At 36.7% G+C, this 17,501-nt stretch overlaps 1 protein-coding gene across 2 annotated transcripts; it reads left to right on the forward strand.

Annotated features, from left to right (window-relative positions):
• Positions 1 to 5,942: 5,942 nt before the first annotated feature.
• ankdd1a (ankyrin repeat and death domain containing 1A) lies at positions 5,943 to 16,308 on the forward strand. Of its 2 annotated transcripts, none has more exons than XM_042759500.1 (15): positions 5,943 to 6,125; positions 6,780 to 6,883; positions 7,375 to 7,473; positions 9,032 to 9,130; positions 9,347 to 9,451; positions 10,354 to 10,452; positions 10,991 to 11,089; positions 11,176 to 11,274; positions 11,375 to 11,473; positions 12,708 to 12,806; positions 12,880 to 12,978; positions 13,087 to 13,179; positions 13,273 to 13,474; positions 14,162 to 14,293; positions 15,049 to 16,308. In XM_042759500.1, the coding sequence occupies exons 1-15, from the start codon at positions 6,083 to 6,085 to the stop codon at positions 15,108 to 15,110; spliced, it is 1,533 nt and encodes a 510-aa protein (XP_042615434.1). In that variant the 5' UTR covers positions 5,943 to 6,082; the 3' UTR covers positions 15,111 to 16,308. The 2 variants fall into 2 exon arrangements, with proteins under 2 accessions (XP_042615434.1, XP_042615433.1); XM_042759499.1 differs by having other exon boundaries at positions 5,944 to 6,125; positions 13,084 to 13,179.
• Positions 16,309 to 17,501: the final 1,193 nt, after the last annotated feature.

A 17,501-nucleotide genomic window follows, 5' to 3' on the forward strand; every position in this document is an offset into this window, starting at 1 on the left:
GGACTCTTTGATGAATAGAAAGTTAAAAAATAACAAATATAAATTCGAAATGTCTTTACTGTCACTTTTGATCAATTCAATGCATCCTTGGTGCGAAGTGTTAAGTTCTTTAAAAAAAAAAAAAAAAAAAAAAAAAAACACTTTCCAAAACCAAACTTTTGAACGGTAGTGTAGAAGTTACAACTTCTAGATGTAACAAGTTTTCAGTGTAAGCTACTTCATTTTCTGCCAGCCTCGTCTAAAAATATTTGCACATGGTAGCACTGTGAAAAGTCACATAATCATGCAAACACAGTATTTAAATGGATAGTTCACCCAAAAATAACAATTCTGTTATTTACTGTTTGTTTCAAACTTGTATGAGATCGGCTTCTGTTGAGCATATTATATTTTGAAGAATGTTGGTAACCAAACAGTTGATGGTAGCCATTGAGTTCTAGTCAATAATATGGGGAAAAATTACTATGGAAGTCCATGGCTACTGTCAACTGTTAATCTTCATTTTGGGGTGAAATATCAGTTAAATAGTCTGTTCCTCGTTTTTCTTTGTCATACTGATGCGGTGGGCAAGGCGGTTCCCTGTTCACACAGTCTATTAATAATCTGCAGATACTAGTTTCATGCAGCACTTCACTTCTAGCTTCTTTAAGCAGAGAGAAGGCTACTATGACTAACGGTTACTGATAGTCTGCAAAACCAACTGAGTAGATGATAACATCAAGTTATTTTTACTTCAGTGTATTCTAGACCAAACCAAGAATATTCCCATGATGACAAGTGTTTTTGTGGTACCATTTTGTAAAATATGATCTTGCATGTAAATAGTCCTTTATATAAATACATAGTCTTTGATAACGGGATTCATTTTAGTTCTTTGTCCTTTTCCGCAGTACATTTAGTATTTCATTTCCTAATTTCCCTCTGAAGTTTCAATTTGTATCAGTTCTCTAATATTTTTAATGAAACTATAGCTCAGCGAATAATTGAACATTATTTTGTAAATAGCACGGCCAGCAGGGAAATGCTTAATATTTAAGTTATTAATGTTCTGACATTCATGTTTATTGTCTGTCTAATCAAAGCTTAAGAACAAATGTAGATTTAAATGTTTATTGTTGATGTTTAAATGGTTTTATGTCTTGAGTATCTGTTAATTGCATTTACTAACTGGACTAATATATATTTTTAATCTAATTTCATATTAAATGTGCAAACATGGGAAATCATTGCTTTGCAAAGCATGTCTTAATAAAGACAAAGTGTCTTTAATATTCACTGTCCCTTTGTGACTTTATCTCCATTTTTATGAAATATCATAAGCAGAACAGTTCAGAAGCTTGTAATGTTTTTTAAAAGATACTATTTTGATCGAACCTGCATTAATCCAAAATCTGTCAAAAAATATTTTTCAAATGATACTATTTTTTAGACATTCTGATTCTCTAAAAAAAAAAATATTTTTTTCAACACTGGATTTGCTATAAACTTTTTAGATGTGAGTTTATTCATGTTTAAAGTTTCTTTTATAAACACAATTACTTTGAACGGTATTGTGTATTTATAATGAAATCAGTGACATATAAGACGTATGTATTATACACACACATTGTATATACATACACAGTGGTTTACAAATACTTGGTCAGTTTACAATTTACTAAAATAGGAAGTGTTTTACATGCACAAGTTTAGCTTTTAACATGTCCATGTGATGTCATTAACTGGATTGCATATAAATAGAGTACATGTATGTTATGAGAATCAGTCTTTCTGGTGTGTGTGTGTGTGTGTGTATGGTACCTGGTGTTATGGGGACCAAAGGATAGTAATACCAGTAATTTCTGACCTTTGTGGACATTTTGTTGGTCCCCTTATGGAAAATAGCTCATAAATAATAAAGTTTTTTTTTTAATCTAAACATGCATAAAGTTTTGTGTGAGCGGTATTTTTAGGGGTAGGGTTAGAGTAGGGAGATAGAAAACAATTTGTACATTATAAAAACCATTTCCAAAGTGTGTGTGTGTGTGTGTGTGTGTGTGTGTGTGTGTGTGTGTGTGTGTGTGTGTGTGTGTGTGTACCTACTTAACCAAATTTTGGGGACAGATGTGTTCCTAAAAGTGAGCTAAACCTGACCAAATCTCTAAAAACCTCCCTTTGGGGACTTCCTCAATTGTAAAATTGGTATAAAAATAAAGTAAACTAGGTTTTTATTAATATTATTATTATTATTATTATTATAAAAATGCATTCGTTTTTTGTGAGGGGGTAGGGTGTGATTTAGGATGGCTTATTATAAAATGTATAACTATCTGTATGTATAAACAGTAAAAGTCTTATGTAATGAACCCCATACATAGATTAGATAGGCCTAGCTAAAGGCGCGCGCGCGCGCGTGTGTATAGACTGGTCAGGTACTGGGTTTTAACCAAAAAACCGAAATCGGTTCCGCTTCATGCATTATAGCGAAATGTGGAAGTGATCAGCAGGAGACTGCACACACACACACACACACACACACCACCCGTAAAGCCTGCCTTCCCTTTTAACACATGAACATATTTTGACCAATAGATTCTGCTCTTTAACAGCCTTTAATTTTTACATTTTGGTTAAAACTTTGGTTAAATATTTTTGTCAGGGATAACATCCTTCTATTTACTCCATTTATCCACCTTGTTTATAGCATTTGTTAACTTGAATTTTACAGTTATTTGGGCTGCTTTTTGGCTTGATTTTGCAGACTGGCGTTTCTTATCGAATTATTTGAATGTATTATCGTCTTCATAAACGCACTGCTTCGTAGTGCAAATAGTTTCACCGTTTATGCACTTTGTTGTCGCTCTAGTTATTTGCCTACAGTGGCTAATGAAGCGAATGTCTCGCACATTCACTGTAAATATCTTACTTCCTCGTTGCAAAATAAGGCTGATAGGAGATCTGTATTTGTCCTTCCTGAAGTGGTTTTCAGAACAGTGTGTAGTAGATAGCTTCGGTTTCACTCTCCCTCTGCTGGTATGATGGGAGTTGCTTTTAGAAACCAAGTCTTGTTTTGTTTCCCTATAGTGACGGTTTTGGTATACTACAAAGTACACGTACTGAGAACTGCATACTAACATACCTTTGTTTAATATTTACAGGTGCTGGTCCTACAATTAGAATATCATCAAAAGGTTGATTTATTTCACTAATTCCATTCAGAACGTGAAACTTGTATATTATATTCATTCATTACACACAGACTGATATATTTCAAATGTTTATTTCTTTTAATTTTGATGATTATAACTGACAACTAAGGAAAATACCAAATTCAGTATCTCAGAAAATTAGAATAGCTATTACTTAAGACCAATACAAAGAAATGATTTTTAGAAATCTTGGCCAACTGAAAAGTATGAACATGAAAAGTACGAGCATGTACAGCACTCAATACTTAGTTGGGGCTCCTTTTGCCTGAATTACTGCAGCAATGTGGCGTGGCATGGAGTCGATCAGTCTGTGGCACTGCTCAGGTGTTATGAGAGCCCAGGTTGCTCTGATAGTGGCCTTCAGCTCTTCTGCAATCTTGGGTCTGGCATATCGCATCTTCCTCTTCACAATACCCCATAGATTTTCTATGGGGTTAAGGTCAGGTGAGTTTGCTGGCCAATTAAGAACAGGGATACCATGGTCCTTAAACCAGGTTCTGGTAGCTTTGGCACTGTGTGCAGGTGCCAAGTCCTGTTGGAAAATGAAATCTGCATCTCCAAAAAGTTGGTCAGCAGCAGGAAGCATAAAGTGCTCTAAAACTTCCTGGTATACGGCTGCGTTGACCTTGGACCTCAGAAAACACAGTGGACAAACACCAGCAGATGACATGGCACCCCAAACCATCACTGACTGTGGAAACTTTACACTGGACCTCAAGCAACGTGGATTGTGTGCCTCTCCTCTCTTCCTCCAGACTTTGAGACCCTGATTTCCAAAGGAAATGCAAAATTTACTTTCATCAGAGCACATAACTTTGGACCACTCAGCAGCAGTCCAGTCCTTTTTGTCTTTAGCCCATTCTGACACTGTCTGTTGTTCAAGAGTGGCTTGACACAAGGAATGCGACAGCTGAAACCCATGTCTTGCATACGTCTGTGCGTAGTGGTTCTTGAAGCACTGACTCCAGCTGCAGTCCACTCTTTGTGAATCTCCCCCACATTTTTGAATGGATTTTGTTTCACAATCCTCTCCAGGGTGCGGTTATCCCTATTGCTTGTACACTTTTTTTTCTACCACATCTTTTCCTTCCCTTCGCCTCTCTATTAATGTGCTTAGACACAGAGCTCTGTGAACAGCCAGCCTCTTTTGCAATGACCTTTTGTGTCTTGCCCTCCTTGTGCAAGGTGTCAATGGTCGTCTTTTGGACAACTGTCCAAAAGTCAGCAGTCTTCCCTGTGATTGTGTAGCCTACAGAACTAGACTGAGAGACCATTTAAAGGCCTTTGCAGGTGTTTTGAGTTAATTAGCTGATTAGAGTGTGACACCAGGTGTCTTCAATATTGAACCTTTTCACAATATTCTAATTTTCTGAGATACTGAATTTGGGATTTTCCTTAGTTGTCAGTTATAATCATCAAAATTAAAAGAAATAAACATTTGAAATATATCAGTCTGTGTGTAATGAATGAATATAATATACAAGTTTCACTTTTTGAAGGAAATTTTGTAATCAGACTGTCAAGAGTTCTGACTTTGTTGCACATAATAAGATTAATGCAGACTTCATGTGACAATGGTGTAGCTTATTATGGTTTGAAATGTCACATAATAGTATTTTTAAAAGTTTGTAGTAGACTTTTTAGTATGTAGCATTGGACAATGCTGCTCTAAAATAAAGTTTTATCAGCTGTTTGGACTCTCATTCTGACGGCACCCATTCACTGCAGAGGATCCACTGGTGAGCAAGTGATGTAATGCAAATTTTTTATTTCTTTAAGAAAATTTCCTTGATTTGCTTAACAAAAACGTGATAATTGCATTCCCAATTGACCTTGTCCACAGTGGTTTCTTCTGATATGGATATTGGATTGCTTCTCTAGCCAACATGCATTGCTTGGTTGTTTTATGCAGCTATGCAAGCAAAAATCAACTCAGTTTGTGACTCACAATCTTTAAATGGCCTATTAGCCCCAACAGCTGTGCATGAAAAATAAAATTGGCCAGAAATGAGTCTCGGAAGTAGAAACCTGGCACCAGACGCACAGACCAGTATGTGAGTCTGCAGCTCTCTCTGGTGGAGGTTTCTTATAATAATGTGCCACAGCTTTCTTTGTTCAAACAGGTCAACATTTGTCCAGCATTCAAGTTAGTTTACCTAAAGCCAACAGGCAGACAAACAAGCTCAATCGCCAATTATTACACAACAAAGATAAAATCCGATCATGAAAAGAGTCTGATGATAACGAGTAATGAATTTAATAATTTGGTGACGAACTTAAAATAAAGACGAGACCTCATAAATGAAATAAAAATACTCGGATAAAATAAGGAGTAGCCTAAAATATGTATATCATCAAATAAAAACAAATAATTTCAACATATTTTGTTTAAATAAATTTATTCTTAAAGTAAATAATCAGTATCAGACATTTATTTTTGTCACCTTTTTATATTATTATTATTATTATTTTCTTTAAGTTGTTCTTGTATGTTCACCTGATGAAGAAGAGCCATAAAAATATGTCATCTGCTGTCTGTCACAATATTTACCCGGATGGCGATAAAGTGGTGGCGAAAATATTAAACTATAATTCATAACTAGCCTTTCGTCTCAAAGCAACTTCTACATAACCTATTTAATATTCATTAACTGCCACGTCGCTATTGGAGATGACTTAAGCACATTCTAATTAATATTTATGACCACAGTCGCATCCATAGGAAAAACACGGAGCAACGTCCGCATGGCGTAATTAATATTCATGAGCTCCAGCAGGATTCGTCATTTCCCAAAGCGGCAGGCTCGAGCTCGGCTGTGCGAGAATCAGCCCGAAACACAGCCGAACATCACAGCAAAAGATGAAAATGTAGACATAAATCAGAAGATGCGCACATGGTGACGATGGAAGACGGACTGGTGTCTGAGGACGATATATGTGAGTGTTAAAATACTGAAAGGAAGAAATAGTGACAGTGTTGTAGTGCGGTACTACGGACACTAACTAGGGCAAGTGAGAGAAATATATTCTCATATATGCATCTCGTTGTATAATATTGCTTATAAAACTAACTGTGGCTGCTAAATAGTTTGCAATAAAAATGTTATTATATAATAGACTAAAGAGACTCGTTTACTAAGGCTTTGTTGTATTCATCAACAAATTTACAGCCGAATATGTATTATACTATTTATTATTTCTATCTAGAAATATTATATTTTATACATTTCAACCAAAATAAATCAGTAATCGATCCCATCCTTAATCTTAATTATGTATAAAACTAGAATAGAATCTAAAACCTAGATTGAGATTATCTGTAAAAATGTTAAGAAGCATTAGATATCAATATTGTTGATGCATGTGGACATTCATTGTTCCTGCTTATGTTTATACCCCATACATCTTTAATAGTGGGTCATATCTTAATGATGTATAAAATTAGAATAGAATCTGAAACCTAGATTGAATAGATCTCTTAAAAAGTTATCATTAGATATGAATATTGTTGATGCGTGTTGATAATCACGGATCCTGCTGATGTTTGTACCTGTACACGCCACACGTAACTCCTGTCACCTTCCACTCCAGTGCTTCGCTCAGAGAAGGAGTTTCACGATGCTGCGAAGAGGAACGACACGGAGAGAATGCAGGAGCTCATCAGAAGAGGGGTGGACATCAAAGTCAAAAATAAGGTGAGATATAGCCAATGCAGACACATATGAACAATGCATATCTACATGCACTGTACTATGACTATGTGCATTATACTAGACAGTCTAAAGCAGTCTTTCTAGTAAAAGAGCAGTCTTTATATATGCCCTTGGAAAGGTTTAAAACTGGCAATTGATTTAATAAGAAATATATATTCATTCAAATAACCAAATAAACCATGATGCACATCACTTCTAAACATGGTGGCACGTTGAAGAAAGACAACAAAGCGTGCTGAATGTGCAGGAAGCTGTGTCAGAGGAAGTTATGTTGCCAGTTTCTCCGCCTGGAATGTTTTTCCCAGTTATGCAACTGGGAAGTGACAGAAACGCACATGTTGTGGTCCTCCGCACAGGATATGACTCTTGTTTTACCCTAGACAACAGTATTTATCACCTAAAAACATGATAAAGATAATGCCTTATTAGTCAATGTGGCTGTTTCATTTTTTCATGTGATTTTGGTTTTACAGATGGACCGTAAGGCCCTTCACTGGGCAGCAGGAGCCGGCAGTGAGCAGGCAGTGCGTCTGCTGCTGGACCACGACATGGAGCTGGATGATATGGACAGCGTACGTGTCAAATGCATTTTGTCGAACAGATTCAAATGTAGCTAGATTTTAGGCTGAATGTTGTTTATTTACTGTATGAGCACAGATGAGTGAAATACTGCTCCACTGGATAAATCTTTAATGGGCTGCTGTTCATTCACCATGTGGCCTGTAAATTACTGGAGGCTATGAGCTTGTTACATCAACGTCGATTGAAGAGACAAAACCTTTTTAGGTAATTGAGCAGTTGACTAATATGTACCTGGAGAAAAGTTTTTTTTAGAAGAACACCTCATGATTCAATTTTAGATTAAAATTTATATAGACGTTTAACTAAAAGTGTATGATTAGTTTTTTGTTATGGTGTAAATGGTCATAGTTTTTGTATATATTTTTTAATATATATATTTTACATAAATACTCCTACCGGGAGCGGCTTTTTATAGTATTTATTTAAATTTTTTCTGAATGCATAATTATTATTATTATTTTTTTTAATTATATAGAATTTTTATATCACTGCATATGCATTTGGTGAAAATAAATATCCAATTTGTGAACAAACTTAAAGGGTGACCATGAAATGCAAGGGATAATTAAAACGTTTCAATTATATTTAATTAAAATGAATGTTTAAGAATAAGTGAAAGTGTTTTTTTTTTTTTTTTTTTTTGAAGATGGTCTATATGGTCAACATTTTTGAATACCCTTTTTTTTTTCCAGTTTACATAAATACCCCAACCGGGTGACAATTACTTTATACATATATATACTGTACTAAGAGCTGATAATTTTTTTGAATTATTTTATAAAATTATACAGAGAATTTAAGAAATCTGAAAAGTGTTTTTGAAATATTTTAGATAAATTATAGCATGTTAAAGAATTTTTGTGTTACTGCATATGCATTTGGTGAAAATAAAAATCCAATTTGTGCACAAACTTGTCACACAACAGCAAAGGGTGGCCATGAAATGCAAGGGATAATTAAAAAGTCACAATGAAATTTAAGATTAAAATTAATGTTAACGTACAGTATAAATTAAAGTTTTTTTTTTTTTTTAGATGTTCTAGATGGTCAACATTTTTGAATCCCATTTTTGTTTTTGCAGTTCACATAAATGGTCCTGTGTAGTGACTTTCATTTTTAAAATACAAATTTTCCATGTAGTCCCTCAAGTAGTAATGTGGGCATAACTAATTCATTATAACGTATGCAGTTTTATTTCATAAAATTTAACAGAAAGTTAGAATAATATTAAAAACATGATATTTATAAAAACATTTGCTGAAGTATATAGCATGCCTCGTCATTCCATATGCTTTTGGTGAAAAAACTCAGTTTAGCTCTATTTATTAAAATCTTTACATTCATGAATTTGGTGGACACTTTTAAGTGACTCAAAGCGACACATTCAGGCAAGCAGTTTTATTCCCTGGGAATCAAACTCTTGTCCTTATTGTTGCTAGCAGAAGGATCATCACATGTACGCATCCCTGGAATGTGATTATTAAATAATCAAAATGTAATCAGTGTAAGATAATACTGTTTTTGACTAGATTCTTGATTGTTTTCCAGTTCGGTATGAACCCTCTGCTCTTAGCCGCATGGTTTGGTCACCTCTTGATCCTAAAGATCCTTGTCTCAACTGGGGCAAAGCTCACCTGTGAAAACAAAGTAAGACTCTATTGGAAAAATCCTTTTAGGTATTTTTTTAAGAAGGATCGATGTGCTCTGCTCTCTCACGGTTGACTGTGCTCTTGATGAATAGCGTTCTGAAGCTTCTAAAGACCACTAACCAATACAAATAAGCATGTGTACTGGTCTACATTAAGGCTTCAACATTAATTTCAATGCATCTGACTGACTGATCTCTCTCTGTTTTTCTTTCAGAATGGCTTGAATCTCTTGCACTGTGCTGCTCAGAGGGGTCACATCAGTATTTTGGAGTATATCATGGAAGATCTGGAAAACGTGCAGCTTAATAAAGTCGACAAGGTGAGAATCTCATGTTTTGTCACAGTGCCTGTTGTACCTTCGGTTCCCTGCTAAAAACTAGAGCCCAGACAAAGTTAAGGGACAGAATGGGTTTTGCTTTCCAATGTATTGTAACTACGAGAACATCTTAAGTGTGTTTATACACATGACTGATACAAATGTGTAAGATCAGTTCTGTGGGTGGGAAGGAGGTGGTCAGTTTGACAGAATTTGTCAAAAAAGTTACTATTTGTTCACGTTTTGATCACATGAATTCTACATACTGTACTTGCAGACACTTTAAGCTGTTTTTCATCTCAGAGACTGATAACAGCTGTGATGATTGCACAGTGTTCATGCAAATACCAGTTAAGCTTTTTCAAGGAATGACTTTGAGGAAGGAATTGTCTTCAGGAAGAGGTTTGTTGACGTAAAAAGCAGACGGTGAACAGGTCAACTGTCAAGCTTCAAAAAAGACATATAGCTCAATGAAATTCCAACGTAATTTGTAAAGATTAGGACAGGTCCAAGTTTTATCCATGAGGAGTTTATTGGATCATTTGTTGGTTTGGATTGATTCGCTAATGTTTTTTGTTTTTCTCTGCCTCCACAGCCTTGGTTATAGAAATTCAATTCAGAGAAAATAGATGAATCATGTAAAGCTGTTTATGGAAACTACTCTTAAAAATAAAGGTTCATGGTTTCACGGAGAAGCTTTAACATCATTGGAACCTTTCCATTACACAAAAGACTCTTCGGATTATTAAAATATTCTTAACTTTCTTTTCAAATTAAGAACTGTCCACAGAAAGGCTCCTTGAGGAACCAGAAATGGTTCTTCTATTGCATTGCTATGGAAACCCCCTGTTGGAACCTTTATTTTTAAGAGTCTATTGCATTATGTCCTTTCTAACATGTGTCAGTCAGGAAAGACAGCGTTTCATTTGGCCGCAGGGCATGGACACCTGGAGGTGGTGGAGTTTCTCATTGGAATGGGCTGTGCTCATGACATCAAGGACAAGGTGAGGGACAGCAAGATTCACGGGGACACAGACGCTACTCAGTGTGTGCTAATTAGATTTTCTCTACTACTAAATGCAAAATGCACAAGTAGAGGGCAAAGAGAGCCAAAGGCTTCAGAACAATGTTCTTCTAAGAACCTGCCAATGTGATCCAAATAAAATATGTAGACTTGAGTGCTGTGGCACTGTATTCTTATTTTAACCAGTGTTTGCAGACATCAGAAAGCTGTTATGTGCCATGTGAGGTCGAAAAAAAAGAAGTTATTATATAAGAAGAAAAGGTGCCAAATTCAGAGGTTCCAAAGAAATCATCAAAATAGAAAACAAATCAACAGCACATTTATTAATCGGATCTAACTACAAAAGAAAAAGAGAAACTAAACATATTTCAGCATGCTACAGTAGATGCCTTTCCTGCCCTACTGTGGTTAGTTAAACTAACCAAAACAAGAACATACCAAAAATGGAAAAATATTGGTAATAACAAAGGATAAAGAAATAATTGATGCAGCACTAATATGGTGTTCATGAACTGCAGGAGGAAAACACTGCACTGCATTTGGTAGCCAAGCAAGGCCACAGTGACGTCCTACAGAAGATCATGGAGACCGGGGAGAGCATTGATGAAAAAAACATTGTAATTAGATCCCGTTTTTGTGTGCAAAAGTTTTTTTTTTTTTTTTTGGTGTTGTTTATTTGCTTCACATTGGGATCTTTTATCAGGACGGCATGACGGCTTTACATCTGGCAGCTGAAGGAGGACATTATGAATGTATCAGACTGTTGCTGGAGGCTGGCTGCAATGTCAATGAACTTACTCATGTGAGTACTTCATGATGAGTCTTCATCATAACCAGTGGCATTTTCAAATTGTTTTTAGTACATCAAGCTACAGCTCATGGTCATATGTTTCTTCTTATAGAGTAACAGGTCGGCTCTTCATCTGGTGGTCCAGCATGGCTCAGGAAGAGAGGTCCGACTGCTGGTACAGGCTGGGATCCACCTGGATTCAGTAGACACAGTCAGTACTAAAAACCCCAGCTTGCTTCCTTTTTATACTTTTGGTTGCTATCAAGAATTATAACATTTGCTGTAGAACAGGAGAGAATGTTTGGGGGGAAATTCACTATGGCATGCAGATTGAACAACTAGTGGATTCTCTGTTAGCAATCTCCAATAATAAAGCTATACACACACTCCTACTGTATATGTACAGTATTGTGACTAATTATTGTGTCAGTAAGTCTAGATACGAGGCCATCTTGATTGTTACAGACATGTTTAAGACAATATTATACAGAACACAGCTATCAGAAGTTTTACTGTATCTTTCAGCTGTTTTTACTTTAAGAACATGACAAAAACACTTTTTGGGAAAAGTGGGGATTTCATCCTGTCCAAAGCATGTCTATTCTCAAAATGTGACTGAGGAGTCCCCTGAATCTAACCTCCTGTGTGTTTTGTTTTCAAATGATTTTTTTCCTCAATTTGAGTTCATGTAGTTCAAGCAGTTGAGAACCTTTATTGTGGATTCAGATCTTCTTCCCAACATTCTGTGTAAAATAACAGTCTGTGATTTAAGTTCTGCTGACATTAAAAGAATATATGAATAAGATCGCATCTTAATTCCCTAATTACATACATAATGGTTAATTTATGTATATATATCGAGCTAACAAAAAGATGTTCTAAGAACATTTTGTTGCCATTATTGTTAAGTTCTGAAAACATTATTTCTGTGTTCTCTGAATTTTTAAAAAGTGTTTTTCTTTGGCTATGTCAGTGTTAATGGCAACACTATAGTAAATTGAATAAATGTAATTATTTTGCAAACATTATGGGAATGCTACTGTTCCCTAAACCATCTTAGATGAACGTACAACTAAAATGTTTCTGCAAAGAGTTCTATAAAAGATGTATAAATGTTTTTGTACTAATGTTTTGAGAATGTTATTATACATTTTGATTGAACATTCTATTAACAGTACGGGAAGTATGTTTGTTCATAACTGTTCGAATCTTGCCAGAATGTAGCCAAAGTTCTAAAAACGTTCTCTATTAGCTGGGTCGCAAATACATATGCATGCACACGAAAGAAATAATTTTAGTAAGAACACAATATGGAGTGCATTATTTGGGCATATTTGAAAATTTACCTTATTCTTGAACCAGGAGCTAAAACATCGAAAATTTTACAATTTTAAGTTTTACTGTTCAGAAAACACATAGTATTTACAGACATTTTTCCTTGCCAGCAACATACTTCAGCTCTACATCTGGCAGTACTCAACAACTCCACAGGAATAGTGAAGGATCTTATCGATGCCGGATGCGACCTGGACATCTTCGACAATGTGAGTGTTTAACATTTACAAACGCACTCATGATTTCACTGATTAAGGTGAAATTAACTATTTTTCCTGACAGCGGCTTCAAACTGCTTTGCACATAGCAGCAGAACACGGACGGCAGAACATCGCTGAAATTATCCTGATATCTGGAGTCAATCTCAATCTGCTCGACAAGGTGAAAATTACTGTTGTCATACTTGGGTGTGGATGGTGTATTTTAATATTGTAATACACTTGTGATCAAACAATTAAACAAGAGAAATTTACTTCAATGGTATAGCAGGGAAAGACGTCACTGGATGTTGCAGCACGAAGCAACCATGTGAATGTCGTTGACATGATTATCAAAGCTGACAGATTTTATAAATGGGAGAAGGTATGTTAAGTGTACATTAAGCTTTATGACAGATAAAATATGACTTAAATAATTTAAGATTGTGTGCTATTTTTAATGTTTTAATTTGCTTAGGAAAATGTGACGAGTGACTCTGACTCTCTGGTGGGAACAAGTCTTACCTTTAAACAAGATCATCGACAGGAGACACAACATATCCGATCTGTCCTATGGAAACTCGCCTCCAAATATCTCAAACCAGACGAGTGGAAAACACTGGCTCGGCACTGGAAGTTCTCAGAAGCACATATTCGAGCCATAGAGCACCAATGGACAGGTACGTCATTTATCTGCTGAGTGCATTTAAAAAAGTTATATATACACCATTACTCCAGTCTTCAGTGTCACATGATCTTTCAAAAGTCATTCTAATATGCTGCTCAAGAAACATTTCTGATTATTAATGTTGAAAACAGTTATATATTTGTGGAAACGGTGATAATTGTTTTTTCAGGATTCTTTGATGAATAGAAAGTAATTTCTGTAAAATCATACTGACCCCAAACAAAAGGTAGGGTTTGTATATAAATATATATACATATATAAGTTGTATTCTATGTAACCCATTAACATGTTATGACTATAAATTGGGAAATACAAATGGGTGGATTAATATATGAGAAGTTAATCACTTTTCTTAATGGGGCTACAAATGGTTTCCTGAAATTGCCAAATATCTTAACTGGAAAATATGCACAAAAATACAAAACATCTCTGAATATGTGAGGTCTGGAAATAGACATTCCAAGAATGTTGTTTTTATTACACGAAGGAAAATAGGTTTATTACATGAGCCAGTAACCATAGTTATTAGTGTGAAGTGGTCTGCTTAACTCTATTTTGAATTCTAAATCAGAAAACAAGACCCTTAAGAGCCGTTGTATTCCTCAGCACTACTACTCAAAATAAACTGAAGACACTGACAGATATCTGTCATAGTGATGACAAGCTCTGAACTTTAAAGGTACAAAGAGCTACAAGGAGCACGGGCACAGGATGCTGCTCATCTGGCTGCACGGAGTGATCACCGCTGGAGAAAACCCCATCAAGGGTTTGTACGAAGGTCTGATAGGAATCTCAAGGATCGATCTGGCAGGTGAATTCAGCACTACAGTTCATACGTGTATAAGGTCTGTTCCCAAAACTATTGTGATGCCCATCTAGACTGAATTTTTATGCATCATATTTGCACTTCAGACTCAAAGGCAGAAAATAAAGAGCTTGTTGGCAGAATTGCATGTTTCTATCCCAGAATGCACTGAAGTGAATTTGTGTGCAAATTCGATTTTAAAATTCTAGTTGGGGTTATTATTACAAGAATCAATCTTTTATGCTGTTTTCAGTTGATGAGTAAACAAAACTTCACTAAACAACATTATTTGCAATAACAAGCTTTGTTACTTTTGATATAAAACAAAGTCTCAGCTTTAAAATTACGTAACTTTTTGTTATGAACGTAGAGCGCACCTGAACCAAACCTTTCCCCCTTACTACTAGTTATTGCATGAAATAAACTTGAATGAACAATGGACAGTATGGTTTATGCTGGTCATGTGCTGGCAAAGGACCAGCATAAACCAGCAAAAGGACCAGCATAAACCAGCAAAAGACCAGCATAAACCAAATTCAATTTTAAAATTCTAGTTGGGGTTATTTTGACCAAGAACTCACAACTGTATATTTGTCTTTTCCTGTATGTGACCAACTAAAGTTTTGGCCATGATTATGCCTAGATGACTGTAACTCTCTGGGTTTCAGATCAGAGTTATTGAATATATATTTTTAACAGTTTCACTGTCTACAACCTTGCTTTACCTTCCCTCTTTTATAACTTTCTTTTCTTTCAAACAGAAAGCATGCGACAGCTGGCAAATGCGGATCCATCTTCTGCTAAAAAATGCTCTACAATGTAATTTGAGATTTATTGAGAAAAGTCTGGACTGAGCACGTAGCAACCAGGAGATCAGATGCTCTTCAAATACACAGCACTGATGAAACACAAATAGTCCCTAAAATACAACCTCAGTGACGTGACTGAGAAGAAAACTTAGCCGTTCACACCAAGAGCAAATATTTACAGCAAACATGTTTCTGTGGAAGAAAATATTACGGCCATTTTTTTTTAGGAGAACATCTAGATTATTTTTTTCTCTGTCAGAAAAACTCACTAAGCAATGGCATTTTTGGTTATGCTGAATTTCAGGTACATTTTTACAGTTATGCATGTCTTTCTGTCCTAAATTATTTGTATATGCAACATTTCTGCTGTAATAAAGTTATTTTTAACACTAGAAATAAATATAATACTAATGAAGCTGCATTAGCCAGGATACTGGGTAACACACGTGTGTTTAAATGTGTGTGTGGTGTGCAGTAATGTTAGAGTCTCTCTTGACTGATCATCCTGTTCATTATGAGACTTGCCAGACTGAAAGGCCCAAACTTTTGTATGTGCACATGTTCTTATATAAACACGGGACAAGAGAAAGAAGGTGCAATGAAATTAATTGATTAATAAACCTCTGCAGTATTTTATGCAGATTAGGACTGGCCTGACATTGATTTCTCGATTTTAATCGATTCTCTGAGGAACTAATATTGATTCTTAAATCCCAAGAATCAATCTTTTATGCTGTTTTCAGTTGATGAGTAAACAAAACTTCACTAAACAACATTATTTGCTATAACAAGCTTTGTTACTTTTGATATAAAACAAAGTCTCAGCTTTAAAATTACATAACTTTTTGTTATGAACGTAGAGCACACCTGAACCAAACCTTTCCCCCTTACTACTAGTTATTGCATGAAATAAACATGAATGAACATTGGATGGTATGCTTTATGCTGGTCATGTGCTGGCAAAGGACCAGCATAAACCAGCAAAAGAACCAGCATAAACCAGCAAAAGGACCAGCGTAAACCGGCAAAGGACCAGCGTAAACTGGCAAAGGACCAGCGTAAACCGGCAAAAGGACCAGCGTAAACCGGCCAGGACCAGCGTAAACCAGCAAAAGGACCAGCGTAAACCGGCAAAAGATCAGCGTAAACCAGCAAAAGGATCAGCGTAAACCGGCAAAGGATCAGCGTAAACCGGCAAAAGGACCAGTATAAACCAGCATAAACCAAAAGAACCAGCATAAACCAGCAAAAGGACCAGACCAGCGTAAACCGGCAAAAAAGCGTAAACGGCAGCGCGTAAACCGGCAAAGGACCAGCGTAAACCGGCAAAAGGACCAGCGTAAACCGGCAAAGGACCAGCGTAAACCGGCAAAAGGACCAGCGTAAACTGGCAAAAGGACCAGCGCAAAACCACCGGCAAAAGGACCAGCGTAAACTGGCAAAAGGACCAGCGTAAACCAGCAAAGGACCAGCGTAAACTGGCAAAGGACCAGCGTAAACTGGCAAAGGACCAGCGTAAACCGGCAAAAGGACCAGCGTAAACCAGCAAAGGACCAGCGTAAACCAGCAAAAGGACCAGCACCAGCAAAGGACCAGCGTAAAACAGCAAAAGGACCAGCGTAAAACAGCAAAAGGACCAGCGTAAACCGGCAAAAGATCAGCGTAAACCAGCAAAAGGATCAGCGTAAACCGGCAAAGGATCAGCGCAAACAGCGTAGCGTAGGACCAGTGTAAACCGGCAAAAGGATCAGCGTAAACCGGCAAAAGATCAGCGTAAACCGGCAAATGGACCAGTGTAAACCGGCAAAAGGACCAGTGTAAACCAGCAAAAGGACCAGCGTAAACCGGCAAAAGGATCAGCGTAAACCGGCAAAGGATCAGCGTAAACCGGCAAAAGGACCAGTGTAAACCGGCAAAAGGATCAGCGTAAACCGGCAAAGGATCAGCGTAAACCGGCAAAAGGACCAGTGTAAACCAGCAAAAGGACCAGTGTAAACCAGCAAAAGGATCAGCGTAAACCGGCAAAGGATCAGCGTAAACCGGCAAAAGGACCAGTGTAAACCAGCAAAAGGATCAGCGTAAACCGGCAAAGGATCAGCGTAAACCGGCACCAGTGCAAAAGGACCAGTGTAAACCAGCAAAAGGATCAGCGTAAACCGGCAAAGGATCAGCATAAACCGGCAAAAGGACCAGTGTAAACTGGCAAAAGGATCAGCGTAAACCAGCAAAAGATCAGCATAAACCGGCAAAAGGACCAGCGTAAACCAGCAAAGGATCAGCGTAAACCGGCAAAGGATCAGCGTAAACCGGCAAAGGACCAGCGTAAACCAGCAAAGGATCAGCGTAAACCAACAAAGGATCAGCGTAAACCAGCAAAAAGGATCAGTGTAAACCAGCAAAAGGAC

Source organism: Cyprinus carpio, chromosome A7 (assembly GCF_018340385.1).
Source record: "Cyprinus carpio isolate SPL01 chromosome A7, ASM1834038v1, whole genome shotgun sequence".
Lineage (NCBI taxonomy): Eukaryota > Metazoa > Chordata > Actinopteri > Cypriniformes > Cyprinidae > Cyprinus > Cyprinus carpio.